The sequence below is a fragment of the Leopardus geoffroyi genome, chromosome D1 (genome assembly GCF_018350155.1).
Source record: "Leopardus geoffroyi isolate Oge1 chromosome D1, O.geoffroyi_Oge1_pat1.0, whole genome shotgun sequence".
Lineage (NCBI taxonomy): Eukaryota > Metazoa > Chordata > Mammalia > Carnivora > Felidae > Leopardus > Leopardus geoffroyi.
Genome location: NC_059329.1, coordinates 2174641 through 2201350, shown reverse-complemented (window position 1 = coordinate 2201350; position 26710 = coordinate 2174641). Strand labels below are relative to the sequence as shown.

General features: G+C 45.3%; 2 protein-coding genes across 4 annotated transcripts in view; one reads left to right on the top strand and one right to left on the bottom strand.

Annotated features, from left to right (window-relative positions):
• PDGFD (platelet derived growth factor D) overlaps positions 1-26710 on the top strand; it is a 219727-nt gene that overhangs the window by 108526 nt on the left and 84491 nt on the right. The window lies entirely within an intron of this gene.
• DDI1 (DNA damage inducible 1 homolog 1) lies at positions 387-3263 on the bottom strand. The gene is made up of 2 exons (XM_045482601.1): positions 1919-3263; positions 387-607 (listed from the first exon to the last, which is right to left on the bottom strand). The coding sequence occupies exon 1, from the start codon at positions 3261-3263 to the stop codon at positions 2064-2066; it is 1200 nt and encodes a 399-aa protein (XP_045338557.1). The 3' UTR covers positions 387-607; positions 1919-2063.

The following is a 26710-nucleotide window of genomic DNA, read 5'->3' as shown; positions in this document are numbered from 1 at the left end:
AAGGTCTGATGTTTTTCAGGTTGGTTTTTATGGGTGAGACATCCTGATAGGCCAAATACCAAACTTTTATGTCGAGCATTTCCACATGACATGCACTCAGGACACTCGGACCTGAAAACAGAACCCTGTAGAACCTGCTGAGCAATGTGCTTATTTTTTTTTAATGTTTATTTTTGAGAGAGAGAGTGAGAGAGAGAGTATGTGTGTGAGCGGTGGAGGGGCCGAGGGAGAGGGGGACAAAGGATGCCAAGCAGGCTCCTCACTGACAGCAGCAAACCCGACGCGGGGCTCGAACTCACAAACCGTGAGATCGTGACCTGAGCCAAAGTTGGACGCTCAACTGACTGAGCTCCCCAGGCGCCCTGGAACACGCATATTTTTATCAGTGAAGGATTCATTGTATTTATTCAGTCAGTTTTCATCACAGGCATTTAATTGATTATCCCTGACTTTACTCTGAATTTCTTCCTTTTGTTAGTTACGTTTGCTGAGTACTTAGGAGCAAAAGTCGAGAAGAGGTCTGTCCATTGCTCATTTTTAGCAGTTCAGTGGATGCTGCTGTTGGCGCGAATGCAGACAAGGTTGAGGCATCTGAGCCTGGGAACATCTAATAAGAAGAAAACAGGCGGTGAACAGGTGTCTGGAAGGAAGAGGTGACTCTTTAGAAATAAGATGGTTGGTGTCACCAAGCAGCCAACCAAGAAAGGCATATGGTGATGACAGGGAGCGTTTTGTTTTCCTGTAACTTTTGGGAAATGCTTTCAGTGGCTGTAGATTTTGTTGGGAAATTTTAATTTAATGTAAAGAGTGCCCTAGATCATAATGAAGCCCGGGCACCTGACAATGGCTCTCTGCTCCAAAGTGATTTATTGATGAGAAATCTGAGTTGTGTCAGATGTGAACCGATATGCCTAAGTACCATTGAGCTAGAATCAGAACATGTATTTCTTGACTTAGAATCTACTGTTCTTTTTTTTTTTTTTTAATATATATTTATTTTTGGCAGAGTGTAAGTGGGGAAAGGGCAGAGAGAGGAGCACAGAGGATCCAAAATGGGCTCTGCGCTGACAGGCGCACAGCAGCAAGCCCGATGTGGGGATTCAAACTCATGAACTATGAGATCATGACCTGAACCAAAAATAGAAGCTCAAACGACTGAGCCACCCAGGCACCCCTAAAACAGAGGGTTTTGGGGTTTTTTTTTGTTAGATGATTTAGTTGAAATGAGTATTAAGGGATGTGGCCCACTGCCTGCTCCTACCTCCCACTGGCCCCACAGCACAACCACTAGCCTTCCAAGTTGCACCATATAATTAAATTTTAAAAATCTACTTGCTGGCCTTCATTTTATGACCGGGGTTTCTTTGAATGCAAGGGAAAGGGGCATTATTTTAGACTTCCTAGGAGAAAATTCCATTTTCTCAAATGTGGCAAAACAGCCTTTAGGGGCAGAGTGCAGTGAGCATGATTCCAGGGGAGTCCGCTGGAAGGGAAGATATAGAATATGAGGAAATCTGCCTTTCTACTGTCCAAAACAGACATTTGTAAGTATTAATCAACTTCAGAGTGTAACTGGCTCACCATTTCTAAGACTTTTCCCAAAGAAAACAACATCTGTGAAAATAGACCTATTTCTCTTAATGTAAATAGTTGTTAGTGCTGATTGGAAATTGTTTTGTTACAGATGTTCTGTGGGGTCTGTAGCGATGGCTCTTTCTAGGGAATGAGCAAACAGCATGTGGTTTAGACGAGCCACCCTGTGATCTGATAGGACAGTGTCTCTAAAGGAGGAGATTGATTTTCTTTGATGGATTCTCTGGAAATCACGTGGAACCTCCAGAGCCTTCCTGGGCTGAGGCTCAGTGACGTTGGGATAAGGGAATGGATGAGGGGCCGAGATCAAGCAATCATGACTTACACGGTGATGGATCTCAGAAGGTAGTGCCGAAGCCAGGTTTGGTTGTTACTCATGTTTTTAATGATTACATGGCCAGTGAGCTCATATTTTAGAATTTCCCGGGACCTGAGGCTCCCTCAAGGTGGTGGCATATTTATAACCCATTTCAGTGCTTTTTCCATCCTAAATCCTTGACCGAACACTTAATAGTATCCACTGCTTCCTTGTCTGAAGACTCTTCTTGCCCAGCACCGCTCACCAGCTTGGCACACAGGGGTAACTCCCCCTCGGGAAGGAAGGAAGTCTGCGTGCCCGTGGTGCCGATCACCAGCACGTTTTTCTTCAAGTCGATGGAACACTGATGTCTCCTGAGCATGTCCAGCCCGAGAAGCATGTCCATGGGCTGGTCCTCGAGGATAGAGAACGAGCACTGAAGGAAATCCCCTTCGATCTGAATCTGAGCCAGATGGACCCGGCCCATGATCCTCTGTGTGCCCACCCCCTTGGCGATGCCAGCCCAGCGCCGGTCCACCAGCCGGATGATATTGCACCTCTCGGCACAAGCCTGGCTCATGATGGTCATCTGGGCCCCCGAGTCCACAAAGGCCTTCAGAGGGTGCCCGTTGACTTTGCAGTTGATGTAGAGCATGGCCACTTGCCCGAAACTCTCCGGGGCCTCCTCCATCGCTATGTTCATGTTCTCCTCGACGTTCTGCTGCCGGATCTCTTCTTCGATTCTGGCCTGAGCTTCCAAGTCGAACGGGTCCGCGGAGTAGAGACGAAGCCTCTCCTGCTCCCGCAGGGCCCTCTCCCTCTGCTGCTCCGTCAGGACGCGCGAAAACGTCTCGAGGTTCCCACCGAGCAGGGCCTCGGCCAGGCGGGGGTTGCGCTCCTTCAGCAGCGACAGGTCATGGGGGCTGGACAGCAGCATGCTCCGAATCAGCACAGGGCTGTCCAGGCTCTGTGCGGACACCCTCTTCTCCCCGGAGCTGAGGCCGCGGGGCTGCACCCGGCGCTGCAGGTGCTGCGGGGGGTGCTGCTGGCGGCCGCCCGACGTGCCCGGCTCCGCCGGCCCGGCCAGCTCCACGTGGGGCAGGCTGGCCGTGCGGCCCGGCGTCCGGGACCCCACGCTCTCCTTCTGCAGCAGCACCACCACGTCACCGTCGCGGAGGCCGTAGGAGCCCAGCGAGCTGTGGTCGTCGGCCAGGACCTGCTCCATGTGGATGATCTGGATCTCGTTGGCGGGGACCCCCGACTCCAGCTCACACAGGACGCGGAAGTCGTGCAGCTCGAAGTCAGGGCTGACCTGAAGGGAGAAGGTCGCCTCCGACAGGTCCCTCCGCACACAGTACACGGTGACCAGCATGGCATGGGCCCCGGGTCGGCGCAGGGGATCGGCCGCGTGGCGGACTCACCGGTGTCCTCCCCTGGTACCCCGGCTCTCGTTCATTCGCTTGTCGGGGAGGCCCAACTGCTCACCAGCCCCACGGAACCTCGAGGGCACGTGTGTGTTCCAGACCCCGTTTGTGTGGTGCTGCTTGGAACTTGGAACGCCCGCTCCCCCAGAAGCCAGGTCTCTCCGGACCCGCCGCGTGGTTCCCAGGCCAGCCCTTCCAGCCCTGCCCATCCGTCCTCTGGGAATGATGAGCTCTTCCCGAATAGCAGGAAAGGTTTCATCGGGGCCCTCTGAGAGCTCTAGTCTCTGTGCTCTTTGTCACTCTGCAGGCAGGGAGTGCGGGTCGCCTCCGCGGCCAGCATCTCCCTGTGTGCCTGGGGCAAAAGACAGGGGTCAGACTCAGTGCCTGAGCTCGGGGTGGGGTGGGGGTCAGACTCGGTGCCTGAGCTCCATGACCTCACGCTCTCAGGAGGGCTCGATGGTGAACGGGGAAATCGCAGTACTGGAGGCAAGGGCTTCTGCTGAGACACGTTGAGCTCCAGAGGAGACCAGGCAGGTCCTGACGGATGCACATTTTCCGTGGGAAAAATAGTGAGAGTCACTCCGGACGAAAAGAATTAAAAAAGCCAGAATTCATGACGCGGCCTGCTTTCTGTCCAGGGACGTGAGCCATCCAACGTAATAGGAGAAATTTGTACGTGGTTTTGAGTGGCAGGATGTGAGGCTGGAAAGACGATGACTGAATCTGGTTTATAGAGTCACATGTGAGTCCAAGGAATGGCAATATTATCAATAAGGAAGAGTCCTCCCTCCAAAAATATAAAAAAGGAAGGGCCGGAAAGAGAGAGAAAAAAGAGAAAGGAAGCGGGGAAGATTTGAAGCAGGTGTGTGTGTGTGTGTGTGTGTGTGTGTGTATGTGTGTGTATTTCATTTAATTGACTTAAGGAAGAGGTCTCTCACGCTTCATGGAGACAGGTGGGGAGAGAGCCAGGTAAAGGGTTCTCGCTGGTGCAGACAGGGGACTGTGGGTCGAAGGAACAAATACGAGGAAGGCTCCAGCCCGCTCTGTGGGGAACAAGAGTGTTCCCTGACTAGAATGGACGGCACGTGTCTACCCATCGGATGCGGGGAGTGGAAAACACCAGAATGCGTGGGTGACACGGAGGCTCTCAAATGGAGGCCTGGTTAGAAATAGGCCCTTTCCTCCAGTGGATGCGCGAGATGCGCCTTCGAGGAAACCAACCTGACATCAGTTCTGGAGTCAGACGCGTCAGGAATGCCTCTCTGGGGGCGTCTCTGGCTTCCTCTCCGACAGAGGGCCCGTTCCCTCCCATAGGCACCTGAGCGGAGGCTCGCTGGGTCAGGGTAGACAGGACCTCCAGGGCCAACGGTGACCGTGGAGAAGTCCTCGAATGCCACTCTTTGTGTCCGTATTTCAGTGAGGCACTCCTGCCTCCCAGGTGTGTGTCCTTACCAACCACAAGGTAGTCTGCATCCTCGGCCTTGTCCCTCCCTGCCTCTTTATTGCAAGTTCTGTCGGAACACCTACACCTTTTGTTCCAGATTGCATCAGCCTACAGAAATGTTTTGTTTTGGCCTCGTTTGTCTCGGAGAAACGATGGCCTCTCATCCGTTGCTCTGACTGTCATTATCTTTCCACACTCCTGTTCATTCATATCGGAACGTGGAGTAAATGCCCAGCGTGTGCGAAGCATGAGCTGAGTTCCGGCGATAATGTGAAGTGACAACTGTGTTCGTTGAGGACCCCGCGGTCTTTGAAAGGGGGGTGTAGGTGGACACACACACACACATACCCACGCTAAGTCAGTGGGTTGAAAAAACACCAGACAAGTCCGCACAACTCGGGAGGAGTGAATAATGTCTGGGGAACAAATGCAGGATGCGGAGAGGGGGTCGGGCCGGGAAGGCTTCCGGAAAGGTGGCGAAAAGGCAGCCGCGTGGGCGTGGACATGGTGGAGAACCGGGGGCTGAGAAGTGTGCCCCCTTCACACCTTTAACCGGAAAGGGAGCGGCTCTTCAGGATGAGGAGGATTTTGTAACAGTTTGGGGGGGGGGGGTGCGGAATCTTGCATTGTAATTTTCCTGTAGAAAATTGTGAATTACTTAGGGCTATTTTCCACTCTTTGTGGAGAGGGATGGCCTTTTGACTCAAAACGTTAAGTTCACAAACTCCTGGAGTTGTTGATGTCCTGGTGAGTCATCAGAGATCAGCCTTGGTCGTGCTGACCTTGAGAACAAGTGTAAGGTGAGACCCAGCCAGCAAGGCACAGAGCCTACGTCCTACCAACCAGCTTTGGACGGTTGGTTGTCAGGGAGATAATGCTAGGGTTTTGTGTTTTATAAACAGTGGGCGAGATCATTTTTGCAGAGTAAGCTTTTGATTTTTTGGCGCAGCAAGGATCGAGGGTTCACATCAAAAGAAGACGCTAACGTTCTTTTTGTTCATGTTACCATTGCTTTGTCACGGAACATAATTAACCTTCATGCCGTGTGTTCTATTAGCTTGCTGTGACTCTTTACTTTTGGTGGCATTTTGCATTAATGCCATTTTTACTATTGTAGCCTTTTCTGAGAATACACGGTGGAAAGACGAAAGCCTCAAGGTCTGGCCAGTTCAGTGTCCTCATTCCCCACAGTATCACACAGGATGTCAGGATTAGCTGGGGTCGTAGGGTCCTCCAGTCCAGCCACTCATGCAGACCTCGCCTCTGTTGCAAAGCAAGCAGCCTGGAATCTAAAACGCTAAACACAGCCTCTGGGACTACATATATGTGGTTTGATTCTTTGATTTCTCTCAGCACCGTGGGTGTTTGAGATACCATATGTGTCATTATCTTCCCTCAAAACTGTAATGACAAACTTACTCTGATTGTATAATAAACTCAGGGATCATCGGGAGTCTATATAAATACGCCTAAATATAAAAATGATCCCACAGCATAAATTCCTGTTGCACAGCCTGGTGAGAAATGACGGACGCTCTGAATTCTCTAGGTGCACAAATCCAGGTAACTGGGGGTTCTTGTAACTTCCCCCGACGAGTTTCTGTGAATACATTCTCTCACTTCTCTTCTTTCGTAAGTACGGTATGGGAACATAATTGAATCTTCCTTTGATAAGTGAGACTCCCTACAAGGTCTCAGGGCGATCACTCAGAAAATCGATTCTCCTTGTACAGCCTAAATACCCAGAAAATAGAAAAGATGATGCTGATTTCAGGCCAGCCCACTAAACAGCCCCCAGGTTATTTTTTGGAATAAATCCACAACAATTCCCTTTATAATTTGCCTCTTGATAAAACCTTAATGCAGTAAAAAATCCAGATAATTATGGTGTCACTTAGTGAAGTCAGTTGATGTTTAAAGCGCTATGTCTTGCTCGTTACAGAGCAAACGTCTTTTTGTGAAAAAGGAGTAGCTTCGTAAATGTCTAGTATGTAGCATATATAATAATTAAACCACATTAAGCACACATATCAGCTTGCTGTGTTTGGATTCCTTGCTTGAAATATGTGCCTGGTATCACTTTAAAAATAAAGTACTGGGGCGCCTGGGTGGCGCAGTCGGTTAAGCGTCCGACTTCAGCCAGGTCTCGATCTCGCGGTCCGGGAGTTCGAGCCCCGCGTCGGGCTCTGGGCTGATGGCTCAGAGCCTGGAGCCTGTTTCCGATTCTGTGTCTCTCTCTCTCTCTGCCCCTCCCCCGTTCATGCTCTGTCTCTCTCTGTCCCAAAAATAAAAAATAAACTTTAAAAAAAAAAAAAAAAAAAAAAGTACTTATTAAGACAGGGCAATTGTTCCTTGAAATTCTCAAAGCAACTTGGGAAAGATGCAGGATTTTCAAAGCTGATTCAGAGGTTAAACCACTAATTTTCTTACTATTCTTCCATTTGCTTTACAATAATACAATAAATCGTCACAAATGAGCAACATTTATTTCCTCAGATAATTGTTCGGTACGCACGTTAACAGTACTCCGATGAAAGTTCAGGCTTTTATTCGTACGTTGGAAGGTTTCCCATTTGAGAGGTTTAGCATTGCCCATCTTTGAGGCTTAAACACCATGATAAGACCTCTAACGTAAATGTATAGACAGATACGTAATTGAAGAAACTCGTGAGACCTGAGAACATAGTCTGTATCAACCTGCTGGCAACTCAGCTGGTGTTTTTCTTTATTGTGAGGAGACAGAATATGGACAGAAGACCCGCACTGCAGAAATGTACACGTGTGAGGAGACAGCAAGTGCACATGTAGTGAGGACATGTTCTCAATCACTTAGAATGTGCAATTAAAAAGATATACAATTTTCCAGCAGGGAGCACTTTTATGGCACGTTGTATTATTGCTTTTTTTATAGATTACTGTTTTAACATTTAATCATAAGAAATATGTTTTAAGTATATATTGCATGTTGAGAATAACACAGTGTCTTGATAGCTTTTGGCTGCTTCAAAATATAGACTTCCCGAATCTAAATATACATGTGATTTACTTATTTTTTTTTTTTTAATTTTTTTTTTCAACGTTTATTTATTTTTTGGGGGACAGAGAGAGACAGAGCATGAACGGGAGAGGGGCAGAGAGAGAGGGAGACACAGAATCGGAAACAGGCTCTAGGCTCTGAGCCATCAGCCCAGAGCCCGACGCGGGGCTCGAACTCACGGAGCGCGAGATCGTGACCTGGCTGAAGTCGGACGCTTAACCGACTGCGCCACCCAGGCGCCCCTTTTTTTTTTTTTTTTTAAATTTTGTGATTTACTTATTTTTAAGACAGTTTGCTGCTATAATTTTGTGCCGTATGATCCCTTCACTGTCTTAATCATTTAAAAATTAACTCAGATCTGTAGGATGCACACCTTATTACTGAAAGTCTGAAGATCACTTGTAATTTGTGAGAGAAACACTTACAGATGAAATAAATTTAAGGTAATAAAGACAGGATGAAAACAACTTATGATTTCGTGGGTTGATACTTGTTTCTTAACTTTCTAGAAACTTAACTAGAAAAAGAACGTTTCCATTTAAAAATTTTTGCTCTATGGAGAATAACCAAGTTACACAAAATAGTAACAGTAATGATAATAGAGCCTTGAGATGTTTTCATTTGAGCTGTGATTGGGGAAAATCATTCAAACCTTTTTAAATGTTTACTCTTTTATAGCAAACTTGTAATCAGCACATTTCAAAAACACTGTAGTTTAGAAATAGCATCGTGACCTATTCATAGGTTCAAATACACCATAATAACTCAAACATAAATTTTCTTCGTCAAAATATTAACACTAGCATCGTCATTCCTCATTACATTTAGGTAATTATGTGTTATCCTGAAAATGAGAAAATAATTTTTCGCTCGTGTGGTGTTAATATTCAATCAACACAGTGTTCTTTTGTAAACATTTTCTAGGTATCTGTCTTTTCTATGGTAGTTGGTAGAAAAGACAGTATGCTTCTGAGTGTACTCCTCAAGTTCGGAGAACAATGGCATACATTTGACCAAATATCAGCTAGGGGACAGCCAAGAGTTAGCATTTTTTAAACTTTTATTTTAAAAATTGTATCTTTATTTCATTAAAACTACTGTGTGAGATGTTTGTGCATCACCTGTCTTACTCAACTGTGAACCCTCCCAAATTCCTAACAAAGGGCCTCCATCATGATGTATAAGCGAAAGTGCTGGAATGAGTGGGGAAGCAGCCACAGATTGGACAAGAGTCCACATCACAGTGGCACCAATATCCTGGATCTTCATGAGTCCTTTCCTACTGCTGCTAGGAGAATGCTGCTAAGGCCTGAACGCACTACTTGTATTGGGGTGTTTGGTTGTGTTTTTTTTTTTTTAGTTCTGATTTACTTGTGACTTCTCTACTCTTCCTCTTTGTTCTTCCTGTAGAGTCATTCCTGGTGGGAAATCTTTGGCAGTGTCTTGTCCCATTAATTGCCCAGAAGCATATGTATTTGGAAAGTTACAGACTTGTTTATTATTTACGTGTTAGTTAAGTTTACACGCCATTTGGAGATGAGCTCGTAAACATGTTAATCATTTTTCACAATGAAGATGACATGGCCACGCTCCATAAGCAAGTCACTGGGCTGGTGGCTTCCGGGACAGACGGATGAGTAGGAGTCACTTTCTTCTTTCAAAGAACAAGATACCTAGTAGGAGAGAGGAGACACACATAGGCACCTTGCTTGGAAGCGATCAAGGTTCCTTGTTGGGTTGTTGTGCCGGACGTGGATAGGACTGTGCCCAAAGGCTCGCTGCAGAAAGCGCAATGACATTGAGTCCGGAAGAAGGATTTGGTCATGGTGAAGTTTTTCCTGCCTGGGTTTGGAGGGACAGTCCTTTCCTTGAGGTATCACACCACTCACTTGACTCCTTTCTCCTCACGCACACATCTTACTGTTCACCGTTGTCCTTGTAGATGCTGTGGGTGGTAGGATTGGTGCAGGGAGGGACCAGTAGTCTTCCTGTCCCCAGCATCCGCACATAGAATAGACACCCGTGCTTCCTTCTGGTCCCAAGCCTTGCTGGGGAAGGGGCAGTCGTAGCTCCAGGAGGAAGAGCTTAGGTGGTGCCTGGGTTGAAATCTGCATGGGTGTTTTTCTCAGTTCACTTCGTCTGGTTTACAGTTAGGGAAAGATTCCTTCCAGTCTTCGGCATGATGTTGTCCATCCGTCTTAGCTTACGTTACTCCCCAGCCTGTGCAGATATTTTATTAGAAAATGGGTAGAGGCTAATTCAGGAATATCCAAAGGTCTTTCTGGGGTGGGTGCTTTTAGTGTATGTTTATATAAACGCATATAACTGGTGCATATCATCCTGTAATTTAAAGGTGTTGACGGAACTACGCACATATTGGTAAGCTGATGCAGAACTTTCTGAAAGTAGCCAGTGTTTACATTCTCCATACACATTTAGCCCTGACACAGGAGACTTCTCACTGTAGGGCACGAAGTAATAGCACGCAGTCCTACCAAACACGAAGGATCTGATGGCTCTAGCCACCGGCCATGCCACCTCAAAAGCTAGTTATGTGGCAAGTCACTTTATTTAAGCTGACACTTTGGGTCCACCCATCTTTGCAGCAGGATGTATGCTGGTTTTCTGATGGGACAAAGCTAGAGCGAGAAGATCTGCAATAAATACAAAAGCCACTTGTGCCACCATAACATGGTCAATTGGATATTTCACGAAGTGTATGCATCATAGGTGATGTCTCTACAGTGGTCTCATAAAAGACAGAATTTCCAGATTGTTGTTTATGTAGCTTTTTCTATTCCAAACAGCAGCCGAGTTAATTGATCACCATGGTAATTAGCATGGCTGAATCCCATCTGTCAATAGGATTTTATTGTATTCCAACCATGAAAATGAGAAACAAGTCTGGTAAACAAAAGCTTCATTAAAAAAAACAGCAAATAAAAGAGAAATCAACTCACCTTCTGTTTTTCTCAGAAAAATTAAATTGAGCAGCCCAGATACAAGGATTCTTTCGTAAGCTATCTCAATGGCATCAGGTACAGAGCATTTTCCTTCTTACTGTTAGAAAGGTTTGGGCGTGTTGGCATCTCCATGGGCTCTCTCTCTATGCTGAGACATGGAGCCGCCCCTGCCTGTCCTGTTCCACATTTGCATTCCACTTAGGAATATTCTGTTCCACTCAGCTCATAAAATGGGCTTCACTGCCGATATGCGCTTGTTTACTGACGTATTGGTGAAACATTTCAGTGCTGGTTACACACAGAATGTAAGTAGCCTCTTTCCGGTGACCTCTGGAGGACAGGAGCTAACCAGAGTACTTGGGTACCCTGGCTTTCAAAACCAGACGCCCCATTTCTGATGTTGAAGACAAAGAAGATACGATCGTTGGTTTTTTTTTTTTCTTTACAAACTGTAAATGAAATGGAACAGAAATGTCTAGGCAACCCTGACAAAAACTTTTATTTTTCAGTATTAACTCGTTTTTCTTCAAAACAACTTAAGGCGCTGTTCATTTGGAACAAAGTCTTGGTTTTATCTTAGGTTCTTACTGTAATGTTTTTCATGCAGACTTGAGAATTGTGCTGGACCCTTCGTGCCTGTGGCTAAGAGACACGGGACCAAATGTTCTAAGGATAACTCGTAAATTACTGCTTATGCAACATGAGATAAACTGGCATTGCATTAAAATTAAAATGTGGAGCCGTGCTGTAGTCATGGTTTCGGATATTAAAATAGTATCTGAGACTACTTTTTAGAAAAGTTTAAAGCAAACAGGATCATCGTCTCTTGAATTTGCAGCAAACAACCACACACACACACACACACACACACACACACACACACGAACAACAACAAAACCAGTGATGGCCTCGTGTAGGGGTGTGATTTGTGTTGTTGGGATGGATGTGTAGCACATCTGCCCAGCAATTAACCGTGGTTCCCTCTTCCCTTTCAGAGTCCTAGGTGAGAGCATTCCCTTACGGTATGGGCTTTTCATCTAGGATAACTGTGACCATCCTAGATACAAAATACGTTCCCTCTTCCCTTTCAGAGTCCTAGGTGAGAGCATTCCCTTACGGTATGGGCTTTTCATCTAGGATAACTGTGACCATCCTAGATACAAAATACCTCAATTAGAGGGAAAAAGTCATGCTCTACTTTTAATAAAATAGGCTCTAAGTGAATCATTTCTTAAAAAGAGCTGTGAGTTTTGTTCTTTGAAAATATTGACTCATTCTTCCCTCTGTGACCAAAAAGAAAGTCAACAAAACACAGGCATCTTCAAAAACTAGTATAAAAATTTAATTAAGAGGGGCGCCTGGGTGGCGCAGTCGGTTAAGCGTCCGACTTCAGCCAGGTCACGATCTCGCGGTCCGGGAGTTCGAGCCCCGCGTCGGGCTCTGGGCTGATGGCTCAGAGCCTGGAGCCTGTTTCCGATTCTGTGTCTCCCTCTCTCTCTGCCCCTCCCCCGTTCATGCTCTGTCTCACTCTGTCCCAAAAATAAATAAACGTTGAAAAAAAAAAATTAAAAAAAAAAAAAAATTTAATTAAGATATGTTATTCTATTCTTACATAAAACAACAGTGTTTTGTACCTGCAGTTCTGGAAATCAGTCTCTCTCTCTCTCTCCCCCTCTCTCACACACCCACACACACACGCGCATGCACGTGCACTGGTTAAGATATACAGATCAGTAAGACAGAAAGCCTGTTGTAGCTTTTTTAAAAAAAAAAATGTTTTCATGTTTATTTATTTTTGAGAGAGAGAGAGAAAGAGTGCAAGCAGGGAGGGGCAGACAGAGGGAGACACAGAATCTGAAGCAGGTTCCAAGCCCCAAGCCATCATCACAGAGCCCTGTGTTGGGTTCATCCTGGGGCTTGGACCCACAGACTGTGAGATTATGACCTGAGCCAAAGTCGGATGCTTAACCAACTGAGCCACCCAGGTGCCGCAGAAGCCTGTTGTAGCTTTGAAGTCATAAAAATAGGGTTTAAGTTCCCTGAATGTGTCACTTACTATCTGAATGCCCTTGGACAAAGCGTTCATTTCTCTGAGCTTCATAATCCTCTTCTGTAAAATGGGGATGGTGATGATAATCTCTTTTGCATAGGATTTGGGTATGGACTTCATGGATAATTTGAATTTGTCTTGTAAATAGAAAAACACTCCACTGAAGTAAGTTACTGTTTTTTCGTATGAGTAGTAACAGTAATTAACAACCTGGAAAAGTCAGAAGAGATGATGCAGGTTATAAATCCCAAAGGAAATATGTACGGTAATTTTAGCCCCTTCTTGACGCGGATCAGATGCCATTGTGTCTTTAAAGCCATCCCTACTCCCTTGGGCCTTGAACTCTGGGTTCCCCAAGATGGTAGCAAGACTTGATCACCAACCTGTTTGAAAACCAGGAAGTGTGCTTCAAAGGTTGGCTAAGAAAATCACTTAATAGTGCATTATTTCCACCATTTGTTCAGTGTCATTTTTAACCATAGCAATCTGCAGGGTGTTCTTGTAGGTTAAAGAAAGTCAACAACAAAGTCCTTGCTCATAACGTGCTTACAGGATTATTAAGCAGACAGAACATAGTGTAAAGACAATCCATCCGCCCTCATTAGGAGTGAAAAAGTGTTGCATAGTAAATAAGGTGAGTAATGCTTACGTCATGTGCAACCAAAGGGTTGAGATTGATGCTGAGAATGTAAGTGTTGTCTTTCCCCAAAAGTATGATTTAGAATCCCTGTTGTCGGCAGGTATGTGTTAGATGGGACAGTGAGTGAGCCTCTTTCCGTAGGACACCTTCCTCAAAGACCTTTAAAAAAACCCCCAAAAACCAAATACCCAAATTACGCAGCTGAGGAAGTGAAACCCTTGGCGTGAAAGCCCAGAGTCATTAGCACTGGCCCGTGTAACCATGAGGCCACGGGGTTGCAAGCCTGGGGGCTCCATGGCGTGGTTTATAGCCGCATCTGAAGGTTCCCTTGAAGAACCAGTGTGTTGACAGGGGTCGTTGGTCCCGTGGCTGTTGGTCAACACATCCAGTCTCTCAGAGAAGGACCTTCAAACCTTTTTGATGGTGAACCTCATTACTTAAAAAACAAAAATGACTTTGATCACACTCTCACTTTTTTAAATGGATCTGTTAAAATAAATACCAACAGAATTTCTACTCTTCTTCTCCCTCCGTCACCAGTGCTGCAGGGGCAAGATTCGGTCACCTTGGACGCCGTTAGAAGACACCTCTGTGTCTGAGGCTCTGAGGTACGGCCAGGGGACAGCTTCCTTTGAGGATGCAGTGGGTTAGAGTCAAAATATCGGAGGGCAAGAGGCATGCGGAGATCCGCACATGTGATGGCACCCTGATGGGCATGTCCACTTGGGTGCGGGTCAGGAGAAGGTGGTGGACAACCTCGGGCATGGAGCACGGGGGGTGACCTCGGGGACGACAGGGGCAGTGGCAGGCCTGGCCTCCGCCCCTGCTGTACTGACATGTGGGGCAGAAGGGCACGGGGCCTCGGGGGCATCTGTGGATAAGGATGGGTCCCAGAGCAAAGGGCAACAGAAGAAAGCAGGTTCAGAAAGACCTCACTTCGGCTTCCCAGAGGCTAGAACAGTTCCTCCTGCCTTGACAGCTGAACTCCAGGCTGAGATTGTGTGATGTTGTTCTTGGGAAGCAGACCCTGTTGCTCCCCATCTGTGCCCCCTGGGCCCACGCTTGTGTTCCCGGAAGTGCTGACATCTTCCCCCACTTGGCACCGTGTGCGTTGGCCTCCCTCCTCAGCCTGGACGCACAGAAGCCTCAGGTCGTGCAAGACGTGATTCGGGGGACACGCGGCCCGGCTTCCCTGTCTGTCTGGGGGGCCGTTCTGAAGGCCGTTCTGGGTGGTTCCTCCGGGGGTGGGGGGCTGAAATGTGGGTGCTCACAGCGACCTTGAGCTACGCCTTCTCTTGCTTGGTCTCAGTTTATCGACTTCCTCAGCTGCGCCCCCTGCAACGAGCCCCCCGAATGAAGATAACCTGCATGTCGTCTGTATCTCAGGGCACAGCCCCCGCACAAAAACCATTAGGGCCAGTCCCATATTTAGTATCGTGCTACGGGTGCTGTCCTCAAAGGACTTCTGGGGTCTCAGGACTCAGGTCGATTTTACAAAAAGGCAGTGGACTTATGCCTCACACCATCCGGGCAGGGCCGTGGGACCTGGCTCCGGGTTCAAGGTGGCTTTTATGAATTCTCTGTGTTCTGTGACAGTGTTTTCAACCGATGCTCTGAATCGACCGATTCGGATTCGGAAGTGCCCCGTCCGTAACTCTTACAGTTTAATGTATTTTATAATTAAAATATATAACCAAATGTGGCTGGCAGGCAGTTTGACCTAAGTCTGAAGGGCGTGGACTTTGGATATAACAAGGTTCACTTCCCTCCTTGCACACTTCTGGTACTGTGCACACATGCTTTTACATTTTAAAGGCTCTCCGTGTTGCTATCCCGTTGACTTCTGACAAATCCACTTGGCATTGACTGGGGGCTTATTTTAAAGCATCAATCATGGTATGATCCTTGGTTAAGGATGTGCTCCCCATTCTGCCCACAACGTCTTGAGATCAGTTCTTCAAGCCCAGATTATACAGAGTTGACACTTATATGTGCAAATAGGTCATTTGGATGCACATTTTTGACAGAAGCCTTATGTTTATCTCTCACTGTTTTGACAATATTAGCAAAACATTAGACACTGACTTAAATATCTGTTCTTTGTATGCAATTCAGTCGACTTATTGTGGTGCTTTGAAAAAACAATCCTATTCCGTGGCCAATTTGTTTTACACGTGAAAGGTGGCTAGAACAGGGGCCTGACAGGTAATTTTGTTTCATTCTTTTGCCGTGCCATCACCACGCTGAGATGTGTTCTTAGTGTACTTGGAGATTTTAATCCTTTGATTTGCCTATTTGATCATCGTAACTTACAGCCCAAGGTGAAAACTACTTCTTGAGACTCACTGCCAAAATGTGCGTTTTGTAAGACCTTTTTGTTCACTAGGGACTCAAAGGAAAGCCCGCCTTCACTCATAAGTGATATTTCAGCCTTAGTTAATACGACCTGTATGCCATACGTTTACGTTTCTAAGAGGTTGTCGGGGCACCTGGGTGGCTCAGCCGGTAAAGTGTCCGACTTCGGCTCAGGTCATGATCTCACGGTTCGTGAGTTGGAGTCCTGCATCAGGCTCTATGCCGACAGCTCAGAGCCTGGAGCCTGCTTCAGACTCTGTGTCTCCCTCTCTCTCTGCCCCTCCCCCAGTTGTGTGCATGTGCGCTCGCGTGCTCTCTCTCTCTCTGTCTCTCAAAATAAATAAATATTTAAAAAACTTTAAAAAGAGAAAGTTTCCAAGAGGTTGTCAAAAGCAAAGATGTTGAAGAGATGTTTGAGATCATGTTAACGCAGCCAAAGTGTCCCAGCTTTGCACACCTTTTTTACTTAAGTATCAGTATTTGTGTATTAAAATATGGCTGATATTAGAGATGCAGGTTGTGGTAATTTCACTGCGAATCTGACTTTGAGATGTAATAGGGAAATAGTCTATAAGAATGTCAACAGCAAATGTGAAAGTTACAATAGGCATTTTGCCAAGCTGTAGAATTCCCCTGGAGAGTTCACAGTGGCTGTAATACCAGCCCGTTGTTGGAAGGGAAATGCTAAGCCTCTGCATAGCACATCTGAAGGTCATATTTACTTTGGCCTTTGTTTCGTGGAAAAGATAGGTGACATTTCTATCTTTTTTTTTTAATTTTTAATGTTTATTTATTTTTGAGAGACAGAGCACGAGTGAGGGAGGGGCAGAGAGAGCGGGAGACGCAGAATCTGAAGCAGGCTCCAGGAGCTGTCAGCACAGAGCCCGATGCAGGGCTCGAACCACGAACTGGGAGATCATGACCTGAGCTGAAGTCGAACGCTTAACCGACTAAGCCACCCAGGCGCCCCTACAGGTGACATTTGTTAACAGCGGGTTATCTTTACATGACTAAGACCAGACATTAGGAGAAATGCAAAGTTTACTAAGAACGGATCAATAGTGTACTTTTTTTTTAAACAAAAAAGCAAGAAGTATTGATAAGAAGAGTCAATGCCATCCTTTTTCCCCTTGTACTCAAAATCAACACGTCTCAAATGTCGCTCAGTAGGTAGGGGCATTTGTAGAATGATAGTATGAGTCTGTCTTTGCTGAATTGAGTCAGTTGGAAGGACTTGGCCTTAACTGCAAAAGGAAGATTGAATTTCTTGAGGCCAAGAGCTTCCTGCAAAGCCAGAATGGCTGACATTCTGCCTGAAACGGACTGGGGCGAAGAACTTTGCAGTTTAGAAAGATGTAAATCACTGCTCAGAAGACATACTCATCGATCATCTTGCTACTGTTATTTACTAGATCCTGGGTATTTCATTATACCTTATTCCAAGATATTCAAGGCCATAGTTGTGGCAGATTTTTGATTGTATACAAAGCTATCCAAAGTGGAACATTTCACCCCAGGGATTCCCCCTGGAATGGCTGTAGCCACTTCATTAAGGCTGCTAAATCAAAAGTCTGTGGGCGCGTTTGTTACTTCGGGCTAGAATCATTTGCATTGTTTTCATTTTTGACCAACTGGAGGTACCTACCAATGGACCTTTGAAAAAATAAAAGCAGTTTTTACATTCTTCTATAATTATTACACCAATAGTATCCAGGAAAATTTAACAAAACAACAAAGGGTCCTGTAAACTTAGTGTGTGTGGACATACCTAAATTTAAAAGTTTGTTAAGGTTCAGATGTATACGCTGCATTTTGCCTTGACACTCTACACACAGAAACCAGGATAAAATATGATCTTACTTTCATTGTTGTAAATGTCAAGGTCAGATTTTCTCCTTCCTCACAGTGTGGAGGGAACCAAGCGTTTTGGGAAACTGAGGACCTCAGACGGGTAAGAGCCGTGCTTTGATAGTGACGTAGAAAGTATAGTTATTGTACTGTCACACCCTGAACAGTAATTGGGAAAACATTACTGGATCCTGATGGGATCCATTAAGTTAGAACTTGAAAATACTAAGAATAGTAGGAAATCAGTTGGGTCCACACTGTGGGATAAGAACTCTACTTTGACTGTAGCCTGACTGTTTTAAGAAAACAAACTGAAGTCTGCAGGTTTACTCATGTCAGCCTACATGTATTCTACTATTAGCATAAAACGCCCCCTCATGGGGCTCAGTCGGTTAAACGTCCAGCTTCGGCTCAGGTCCTGATCTCGCGGTTCCTGGGTTCAAGCCCTGCATCGGGCTCTGTGCCGACAGCCCAGAGCCTGGAGCCTGCTTCGGATTCTGTGTCTCCCGCTGTCTGCCCCTCTCCTGCTTGCTCCCTCTCTCTCAAATATAAATAAACATCAGGATACAATACAATACAATACAATACAATACAATACAATACAAATTCTGCCTCTTTAGTTAATGGTTAAAATCTGTTCTATCCTAGTTCGCAACGTTCCTCTTTAACAAATTTCTGGTCTTTGTGTATTACATTCTGTTTTTGTTTTTTTGCTACATTAAGTGGGGAAGAAAATAAGGAAGGATGCTCCCTCCCTTGTTTCAGAGCCCTGGTCAGGACTCTGTACTTTGTCTGCACTGCTCATACACTTAGTTACTCACCCCTCTTCCACCATGCTCGGACCCAGGGTGTGACCATAGCTTCTCCAACACTGTCCATCTCAGCAGCCCTCCTGACCTTGGAAGCTTCCCTACATACATGTATTTGTTAGCTATTTGAGGAATAAGCTGTGTAACAGCCATCCCAAAACTAAGTGGCTTGACTTATTCTCATGTGTCTGGGGTCAAGTGGATTTGACAGACCTAGACTGGGCTTGTGCGGTGTTGCCTTCTGCGTTAGGTTCGATCCACATCTGCTCCGTGTGTCTCCCATGTTTGTCCTAAGAGGCTGCCCGATAGATGTGCTTTTGATGGCAATAAAGAAGCACAGGAGCGTTGTATAGAGTCATAGGGGGACCCCTAAGGTCTAGGCTCAGAGTTGGCCCGTCAGCACTTCCTCCTGTGTTCTGTCGTCTCAATCCGTTTGTATTCCCAAGCCCAGCCTCACCAGGGTAGGAGAATGAAGTGGGTGACTCTAGGGAGGCTGCTAGAAAGTCATACGGCAAATATGGAGGACCCTGTAGGAGGGTGAATAAGTGAAACGATAGTAACCGTAACGCACTTAAGAATCGACCCTAGTGCACTTTTCTCTCCCAAAACACTGCTATGCAAGGAGGCTCTAGAATACTTCTTACTAACGCTCGTGATTCAGTAGGTCAGACCGAAGAGAATCAATCCGTTTCGAGTTTTCTTTAGAAAACTCAATGTGAGCCACGGACCTGCTCTCATTCCCAGAAATCCTTTGCTGTTCGTCTACAACAAGATAAGGAACTTGTGCCAAATGTAGATTAACTCTGACCCTATGTGCACTATTAGTCTACTGGTATTGTTTATTGTAGCAAGAAATTTTTGACGAAGGAATCTATATTCTGATTGTCAACCTGGCCCGAGCTACTCATTACATGGCATTTTAAGTAGCCTTCCCCTGGAACTTGTCTAGAAAAATGGATCCCTTAATCCAATATTTCAATTCTTCCACTAATTCTTGATTATACGTAAATCCCCAGAACTGAAGTTAAACCATAACGAATTCGATACCTTTATATTCGTATTAACGGTCTTGTCTATTTGAAACTGTTCCATTAGTAGTATAGATCCACACAGGGAATGTTGTAATATTAGGATAGATATCAAACTCGGCACTTACGTAAAGATACTCTTAAAATATAGTTGTTCCCTTAGATTTAAATAGAAAAATGTGTGTTCCATTGCCTTTTCAATATACTTTAGAAACAATTTATCATGTTCCCTGACGTGTACAAGGTACCTATCAGATTACAGCGGTGGCAGAATAAAATAATTATTAATACTTTTCTGTTTTGGCATCCATATTATCTCATTCTTGCTAGATTGGAACATATTTTCCATTTTTTATTTTCATTGAGGAGCTATCAATAAATTATGAGTAATATCTTTGGCACATTGAATGGATAAGATCGTGTCACATTTTGTGGGATTTATGTTTTCAGTGCACAGTCACAGTCATGTCAAACTTATTAGAAAAAAAATTAATGAAATAGCTTCAGGGCCTAACATTTCTAGAAATAGTCAAGGAAAGCCAAATATAAAATATTTAAGCGTATGTCTCCGTGTCTACATTTTATTACATATGTTACTTCTTCTCTCCGAAGCAATAAATCGGCCTCCAAAACTGCCTCACATTTCTGAACTCCTGAAATGTTTGCTGCTAAAATTCATTGCTCATTTACCCCTTTGTGTTATTTTTTTGCGCATCTGCTTCATTACGTGACGTCTCCTATTTCTGCTCTAGATTTTGAAAAGCGTTCCCACTTTTATTAAGGGGGTTAGGGGGTTTTGTTACCCTCCCACAGGAAAGCCAATGTTATCACTGTTTTGCAGATGAAGAAAATGCCTCCCAGAATCGATGGTTTTTCCCAAAGACACACAGCTAGAAAGGAGTACCAAACAGTCCATTCAAACACACCTTTAAAAAAAAAAAAAAACTCATTCATATTAGCCCTTTTACAGTAAGGGTAGCAGATAGAACAGGTGTGAATAGCCACTTACCTCGCTCAGTGCTCAGGACTGATCATAATTGTCCTGAGGCTCTGTCCCCAGGGCACACGGCAGTCTCAGAAACGTGATTCTCGGGGCACTGCTCCAGGGAAAGTCACGTACGTTTTTGGAGTTGGCATTCAGGGTGAAATGCGTTTTGATTTTCCATCTCTGTACCTTGCTTTGTTAGGGTTTATGATTTTTTTTTTGTACTTATGCCCCATAACCTGTATCGTTGTACTTTGCACAAAATTGTAAATGCTAAGTAACTGTTGATGGTTTATGGTTAAATCGGTATGAGTTATAATGGGCCTCATGTCGTGTCAGGCACCGCTCTATGCGGTGGAGTTTCAGGATGAATCCATTCACTGGGGCATAAGAGGGAGGCAGAGAAGGGGATCCAAAAGCAGACAGGTGTGTGAGGGCCAGGGCCCCAGCTATGCGGTGCAGACACTGCTGTCTCTCACCCCTGAGAAGTGGGAGCCCCGCGGGGTATCATGGGAGTTGGACAGACCCCCTGTCCCCACAGAAGATGTTGTAGTTCACAGAGGCGGCCTAGCAGGGGCACAGGTCGGGGGGTTTGCCTGCACGGTTTGTGAATCCTGGCTTCAACACTGCGGATGAACCAACTCGGTCAACAGATGGCCTGATCGCTCCCCTTTTCCTGTACTGCCTCCGTCTAGGAAAATGCACACAAGTATCTTGCTTTCAGAATATTCTGGATTTCACTCACTTGTTCAGTATAGGGTGAAAGCCTTTTATTATCTCCCACTGGGTCTTGATACCACAGTGAATGAGAGCCAGTCTTTATTTTCCAGAAGCTTCTTGTCTCGGAAACGGAGGACAGGAAAAGAATGAATGCTTCAGGCAAAGTCAGTGAAGCAAAACACATGTGAAGTTTTCTGTCACAGTGTCTGACCCGAGAAATGTGAGAGTCCTCCCATCATCCCCACTTACCACCTATCCTCATAAGGTCCTCTCGATTCTCTTATAATTAAAAATCCTCTGTCTCATAATTATTCACCAGGGGGAACAGCAGCAGTCGCTACTAGTTTTCAGATCTTTCTCCAGGTACAAGTGACCGTGACACACGTTTACAAAAGGGCCTTTTTAGCAAATGCCGAGCATCCCGTCACTGACACTTGGAGCAAATGTTGTGCACTTTCTTTCTGGGAGGCTCTCCTGGGGATCGCCGGATAAGGCTTCCGCGCTTCTGCCCCCAGATTAGCATCCTGCCAGGTGCAGACAGGGTCTGCCGAGCCAGCCTTTTTAAGACACGTGTCGGGAACCCACAGAAAATCCCACACGTGGGAGAAGATATCCAGACCTCTCCACTTTGTTATTAAACACTTCCGTGTTGAAGCATGTGGGGTGTGTGGAGATTGCGAATCGAAAGGACTCCCCTTTTCGCCACGGAGGCAGGTGAGGGGCTGTGCGCTTGGGTTCATGTAACAGTGAAGACCGTGTTGAGGGCCAGACTGGAAACCGGGCCTGGAGAGCACAGCAACGGCAGACTACGATTTGACCGTAGTGGCCAGGAGTAGCGGCCATATTTAATTCTATTTAATTTTACTTTATTATTTTACTATTTTATTGTATTTTTTATTCCATTCTACTTTTAAGTTTATTCATTTAGTTGAGAGAGAGAGAGTGAGCAGGGGGAGGGGCAGAGAGACAGAGAGAAATAGAGGGAGAGAGAGTCCCAAGCACGCTCTGTGCTGTGCACACAGAGCCCAGTGTAGGACTCTACCCCACAAACCGTGGGATCGTGACCTGAGCCGGAATCAAGAGTCAGACGCTTCACGGACGAGCCGCCTGGGCTCACCAAGGTTTCTGCTTCCTTAAAGAGAGACGGAAAAGCCCTTCCTTGGCCTCTGCACCACCCTGTGAGGAGATGGCTGGAGTTTCTGGAGCCATCTGTCAGACTCTGAGAACAGCCCGCGGTCCCAGGCTAGCAGAGCAGAGAGGTGGGAGCCCATGACGCGATCTCAAGGCCTTGACTTAACCAACCCTGAAAATGTTCTATGTCCAGACTTCTTATTCGAGGTGACACGTTTGCCTTATTGCCAAGTCATTTTTGTGTTTGTTCCTCTGGTGCCCGCAGCCTTAATTAGCTTACGGGATCTGAGAATTGATTGCAGCGTGTGGTGCCGTGCAGAATTTCAGCAGGATTCCAGCCGCAAATACTTCTGGAGAGCTTACCCCTCTTCAAAAATTGATAAATTGAGAGGGAATGTATTTCTGTGGAGATTGGGGAGTCTGTGGCACGGACATGAAGTGAATAGTAAAAACCAGCTGGTATTCGGTGTAGTTTCCACATGAGCTCCTTATATGCATGAAAGGATTGTCTCTGGGTCCCCGTGTTTAACCAAAAGAGAAATTAGAAGTAGAAAGTATGAGAATAGCTACATTGGACACACATGCAAAACTTACACGACACCGTGCTTTGGTGAAACATGACATTCTCAAGAGTCTAATGCATCTTAATACACCTGTACTTTTTAATTTATTCAGAGGTCTCACTTCCTAAAACCCTGTTTTGTTCTGTGTGTGTGTGTGTGTGTGTGTGTGTGTGTGTGTGTATACACACATATCTTTAGGTCTAATGGACAGAACATATACTAGTTAGAAAACCCTGCTTTTGCATGTACTGTTTTATTTAAGGAAAATGTCAAATATATCACTTTCCCTTGTGCACAGGTGCTTTAAAGTGGTTTTTTAATATTCCAGATGCAAAGACAATGCTGTCTTTTATTTTTTATTTTGAAGTACCAAGAGATGACCTATAGTGCTTCTTGCCTCTGCAACTGGTCTTTTTCTAAGATTAACTTTGAAAAAAATGTCGCTTCCTTCACACCTGAGACCCCTGGGGAATAAACAAAATGTGCCTTTCCTTTTCAAGCAGTAGCCTGTCAGTCTGAAAAACAAACTGCACCGTCTTTCCGTCGCTGGCTTCTCTAGCAGGTCTCTGCAGCAGTCTCGCAAAGGATTGCTCACAAAGGATTAGCCAGCGTAAAAGTTAGGATTTTATTGAGTGTGTTTCAGGAGAAAATCTAATAAAGTGTAAGAGAAATCGGTCATGGTTTATGAATGAAATAAACAATATCGTAATAGCAGGTCAGAACAACAGATCCAATGGCAATATCCTTGAAGCCTTAGATGACAGCAGAGGAAAAGTGTATTTTTTCCTCTTTTGCAAAATCCACCGTCACAGAAGAACCCGGAGGTTGCGCCTTCTCCCGCAGGGCGTCGTACTTAGGGTGAAAAACATCGACCTGGCGCACGGTCTCAGAGTAACTCCTGGTTCCTGGCAGGTGCTCTCTGAGATCTGGGTAAATGCTTAAAGATTGATGGGCTGCTTTGGGTCTTGTCCCAGAAAATAACTTCCGATTCTTTTCTGCTAGTTGTGGGACAGACTAAGTATTTTTAATATATGCGCTCCCAGGGAAGCCAGACAGATGCTGGTATATCATTCGTCATTTTTTCCGTGTAGCCTTCCAGTTTTGTAGTGTAAACCACAGTACGAAGATGCCCATGTGAGTTCACAAACTGATTACCTTTAGCAATGCATGTACACACCATTAGCATTCTCAATACTCATTAAATGCTCGCATGAACTGTCCTTTATTAGAGCACAGACCTTTTTTTCTATCACATCTGAAAAAATGATTCTAGATGATCCCAGGTGTGGTCCAACGAGAGAGCGAGCTTGCCTTATATTGACATATACGTCATACGCCAAGGGGATATTGCAAGTGTCTTAATCTCTAAAGGACAATATGTATTAGAGTATTTACAAGTTTCTAGTTTGACTCTCTACCCACCCCCGTCTCTCTCTCATACACACACACACACACACACACACACACACACACACATATACACACACACGTGTGTGTGTGTGTATATATATATGTATATATATATGTATATCCATATGTTAATTGTTTAACTTAGTTTGCCCTTTCATGGATGATGTTATTTGCTATTACAGTTATGCTTTAAAATGATGGTTACAGAGAGTAAGCAGGGTAATCCTACTTGAGATGGAAAACAGTTTATTCTGCACTGTCATCTACCAACTCCGATAATTCCTGTACTTGTTCATTCATTCACTCTTGTAACAAACACTAAAGCAACATCCACTTGATCGTAGGGACAGCGGGTGGTGCTGAGGACCGTCATAAGCTTGGCGGTGACCAGCACCAGAGCCACTGGACGTGCACAGCCTTGAGATGAGGGCGGAATAAAATCCAGGGGATATTAACACACGCGTTCCCGTGTTTCCCCTCAATCGGCTTACTGGTTACAGACATCTGATGTCTACTATTTAAAGAGTTGGTTGATACAATTAAGATAAGTCACAGAGTCAGTGAAGAATATAGAACAGAATCGTCTCTGTTATGTCTAAGCAAGGCAGTTTCTGTTTGTGAATATGGGATCATAATGAGGACCAATAAAGCTCCCTTGAGCTCTTAATAGACCAGTAAACGTTCAGTGCTTGTTGTCGTACCTGGGACGTGTTTAGTAAATACTAACTCTTTGTGAAAATTATTATTGTAATCAAACATTTACAGATATTCTGAAGAACGTGTAAATAACGTGCTACACAAATTTAATTTGCCCACAAATGTCTTTAACCTAGACAGGAAAACCACCCACTGTTTCCGTGTCACTCCCAAGCCAATATTCACTCAACAAGTATTTGTGTGGTATCCACTGTGAAGAATACTGCTTCCTGGATGTGTATAATCTGGTTGAACAGGTAAGAGGAAGCCTAAATGTCGAGTGTGAGTCAGTGGTGGAGTGGTGCAAACCAGGATTGGCAAAAACATGCTTCTGTCCCTGTAATTCAGGACCCGTGACAGATGTTGTTAATCATTTCCAACGGATGCTGGCTCAGAATCCTAAGAGAGAATTTCAGGAAGTCAACACCATTTAAGTTTACTCACTAGGTGAAACTCATTTGCTATCTCTAACAAGACAAGTTCTAAAGAAGGTCAAGGTCACAGGGTGTCTAGGTGGCTCAGTCTGTTGAGCTTCAGCTCAGGTCATGATCTCACAGTTCGTGGGTTCGAGCCCTGCATTGGGCTCTGTGCTGACAGCTCAGAGCCTGGAGACTGCTTCGGATTCTCTGTCTCCCTCTAGCCCTGCCCCTCCCCTGCTTGTGCTCTGTCTCTCTCTCAAAAATAAATAAAATGTAAAAAAAAAAAAAAAAAAAAGGTCAAGGTGACTTACTCAAGTGTATTTTTCTGGCAACTCAGCAACATTTTTCTTTTTCCATAGCCATCTAGGGATCATCTAGGAACTCTCTGCCCCTACCCATTTCTCTCCCGACTGCATCTCCCACCACCGTTACAATGATTTATCTTGAAAAAGCAATGGGATGTTATTCCATGTATGGATAGATCATGCTACTGGTTGGGAAACATAGAAACAAGTCAGGCCTTCCCTTCACCATGGGGTAAGCGAGAAGAGCCTTGTGGTGGTCAGTTCCAGGTCACTCCACCTGCTGGAGGTTAGGTCTGGCCACATGAACACCAGTGGATAATTCTTCACCCCCCAGGTTCCCCCTGCTGTGACTGTTAATATTACAGTCGTGATGCCTCATTAGCTGGGGCCCCTGAGTGAGAAAACAGGAAGCAGGGTCCCCCCCCACCAGCCCAAAGTTGATGGATGTGTAGTATGAGTAAGAAATAACCTTTTATTAAAACCAGTGAGACTTTGGCTGGCACAGTCTAACCTTTCCTGAGTGTGCATGAGATGAGGGAAGAATCTGGAGGAGGCCCACCAGCTCTGGTAAAGGTACTGGTGAGACTTGTTTGCATGAGATTGGACGAGAAACAGAAGGCTGGCTCCGCTCCCAAGCTCCACCCGCTGTAAAACCCGACGTGGCTTCATAGCGGGAGCTTCTGTGGGGAAAACACATCCGCTTTGAAACAAAGCTTGTTTTAACAAAATGGTAATGGCATGAATCGATCCATAAACGTATAACCTCTTTTGGTGCATTATCCCCATGGAAGTCCCAAGTTCACGCCTTTTCTCAATTGCGTCTCAAAAGTCTTCCAAATTATTTCTCTCCTTCAGTATTGAGACGGAGAGCCAGTGACCTTTTTTGTAACCAGTGTGTGTGTGTGTGTGTGTGTGTGTGTGTGTGTGTGTGTGTGTGTGTTTTCCTGATTTGCTTAGCTTAGCACTTTTGGACTCAGAATTTTTTTAACGTT

What these genes read in the sequence shown, in the direction of transcription:
- DDI1 (XM_045482601.1), bottom strand. Translation starts at nt 3,263, where the DNA reads ATGCTGGTCACCGTGTACTGTGTGCGGAGGGACCTGTCGGAGGCGACC.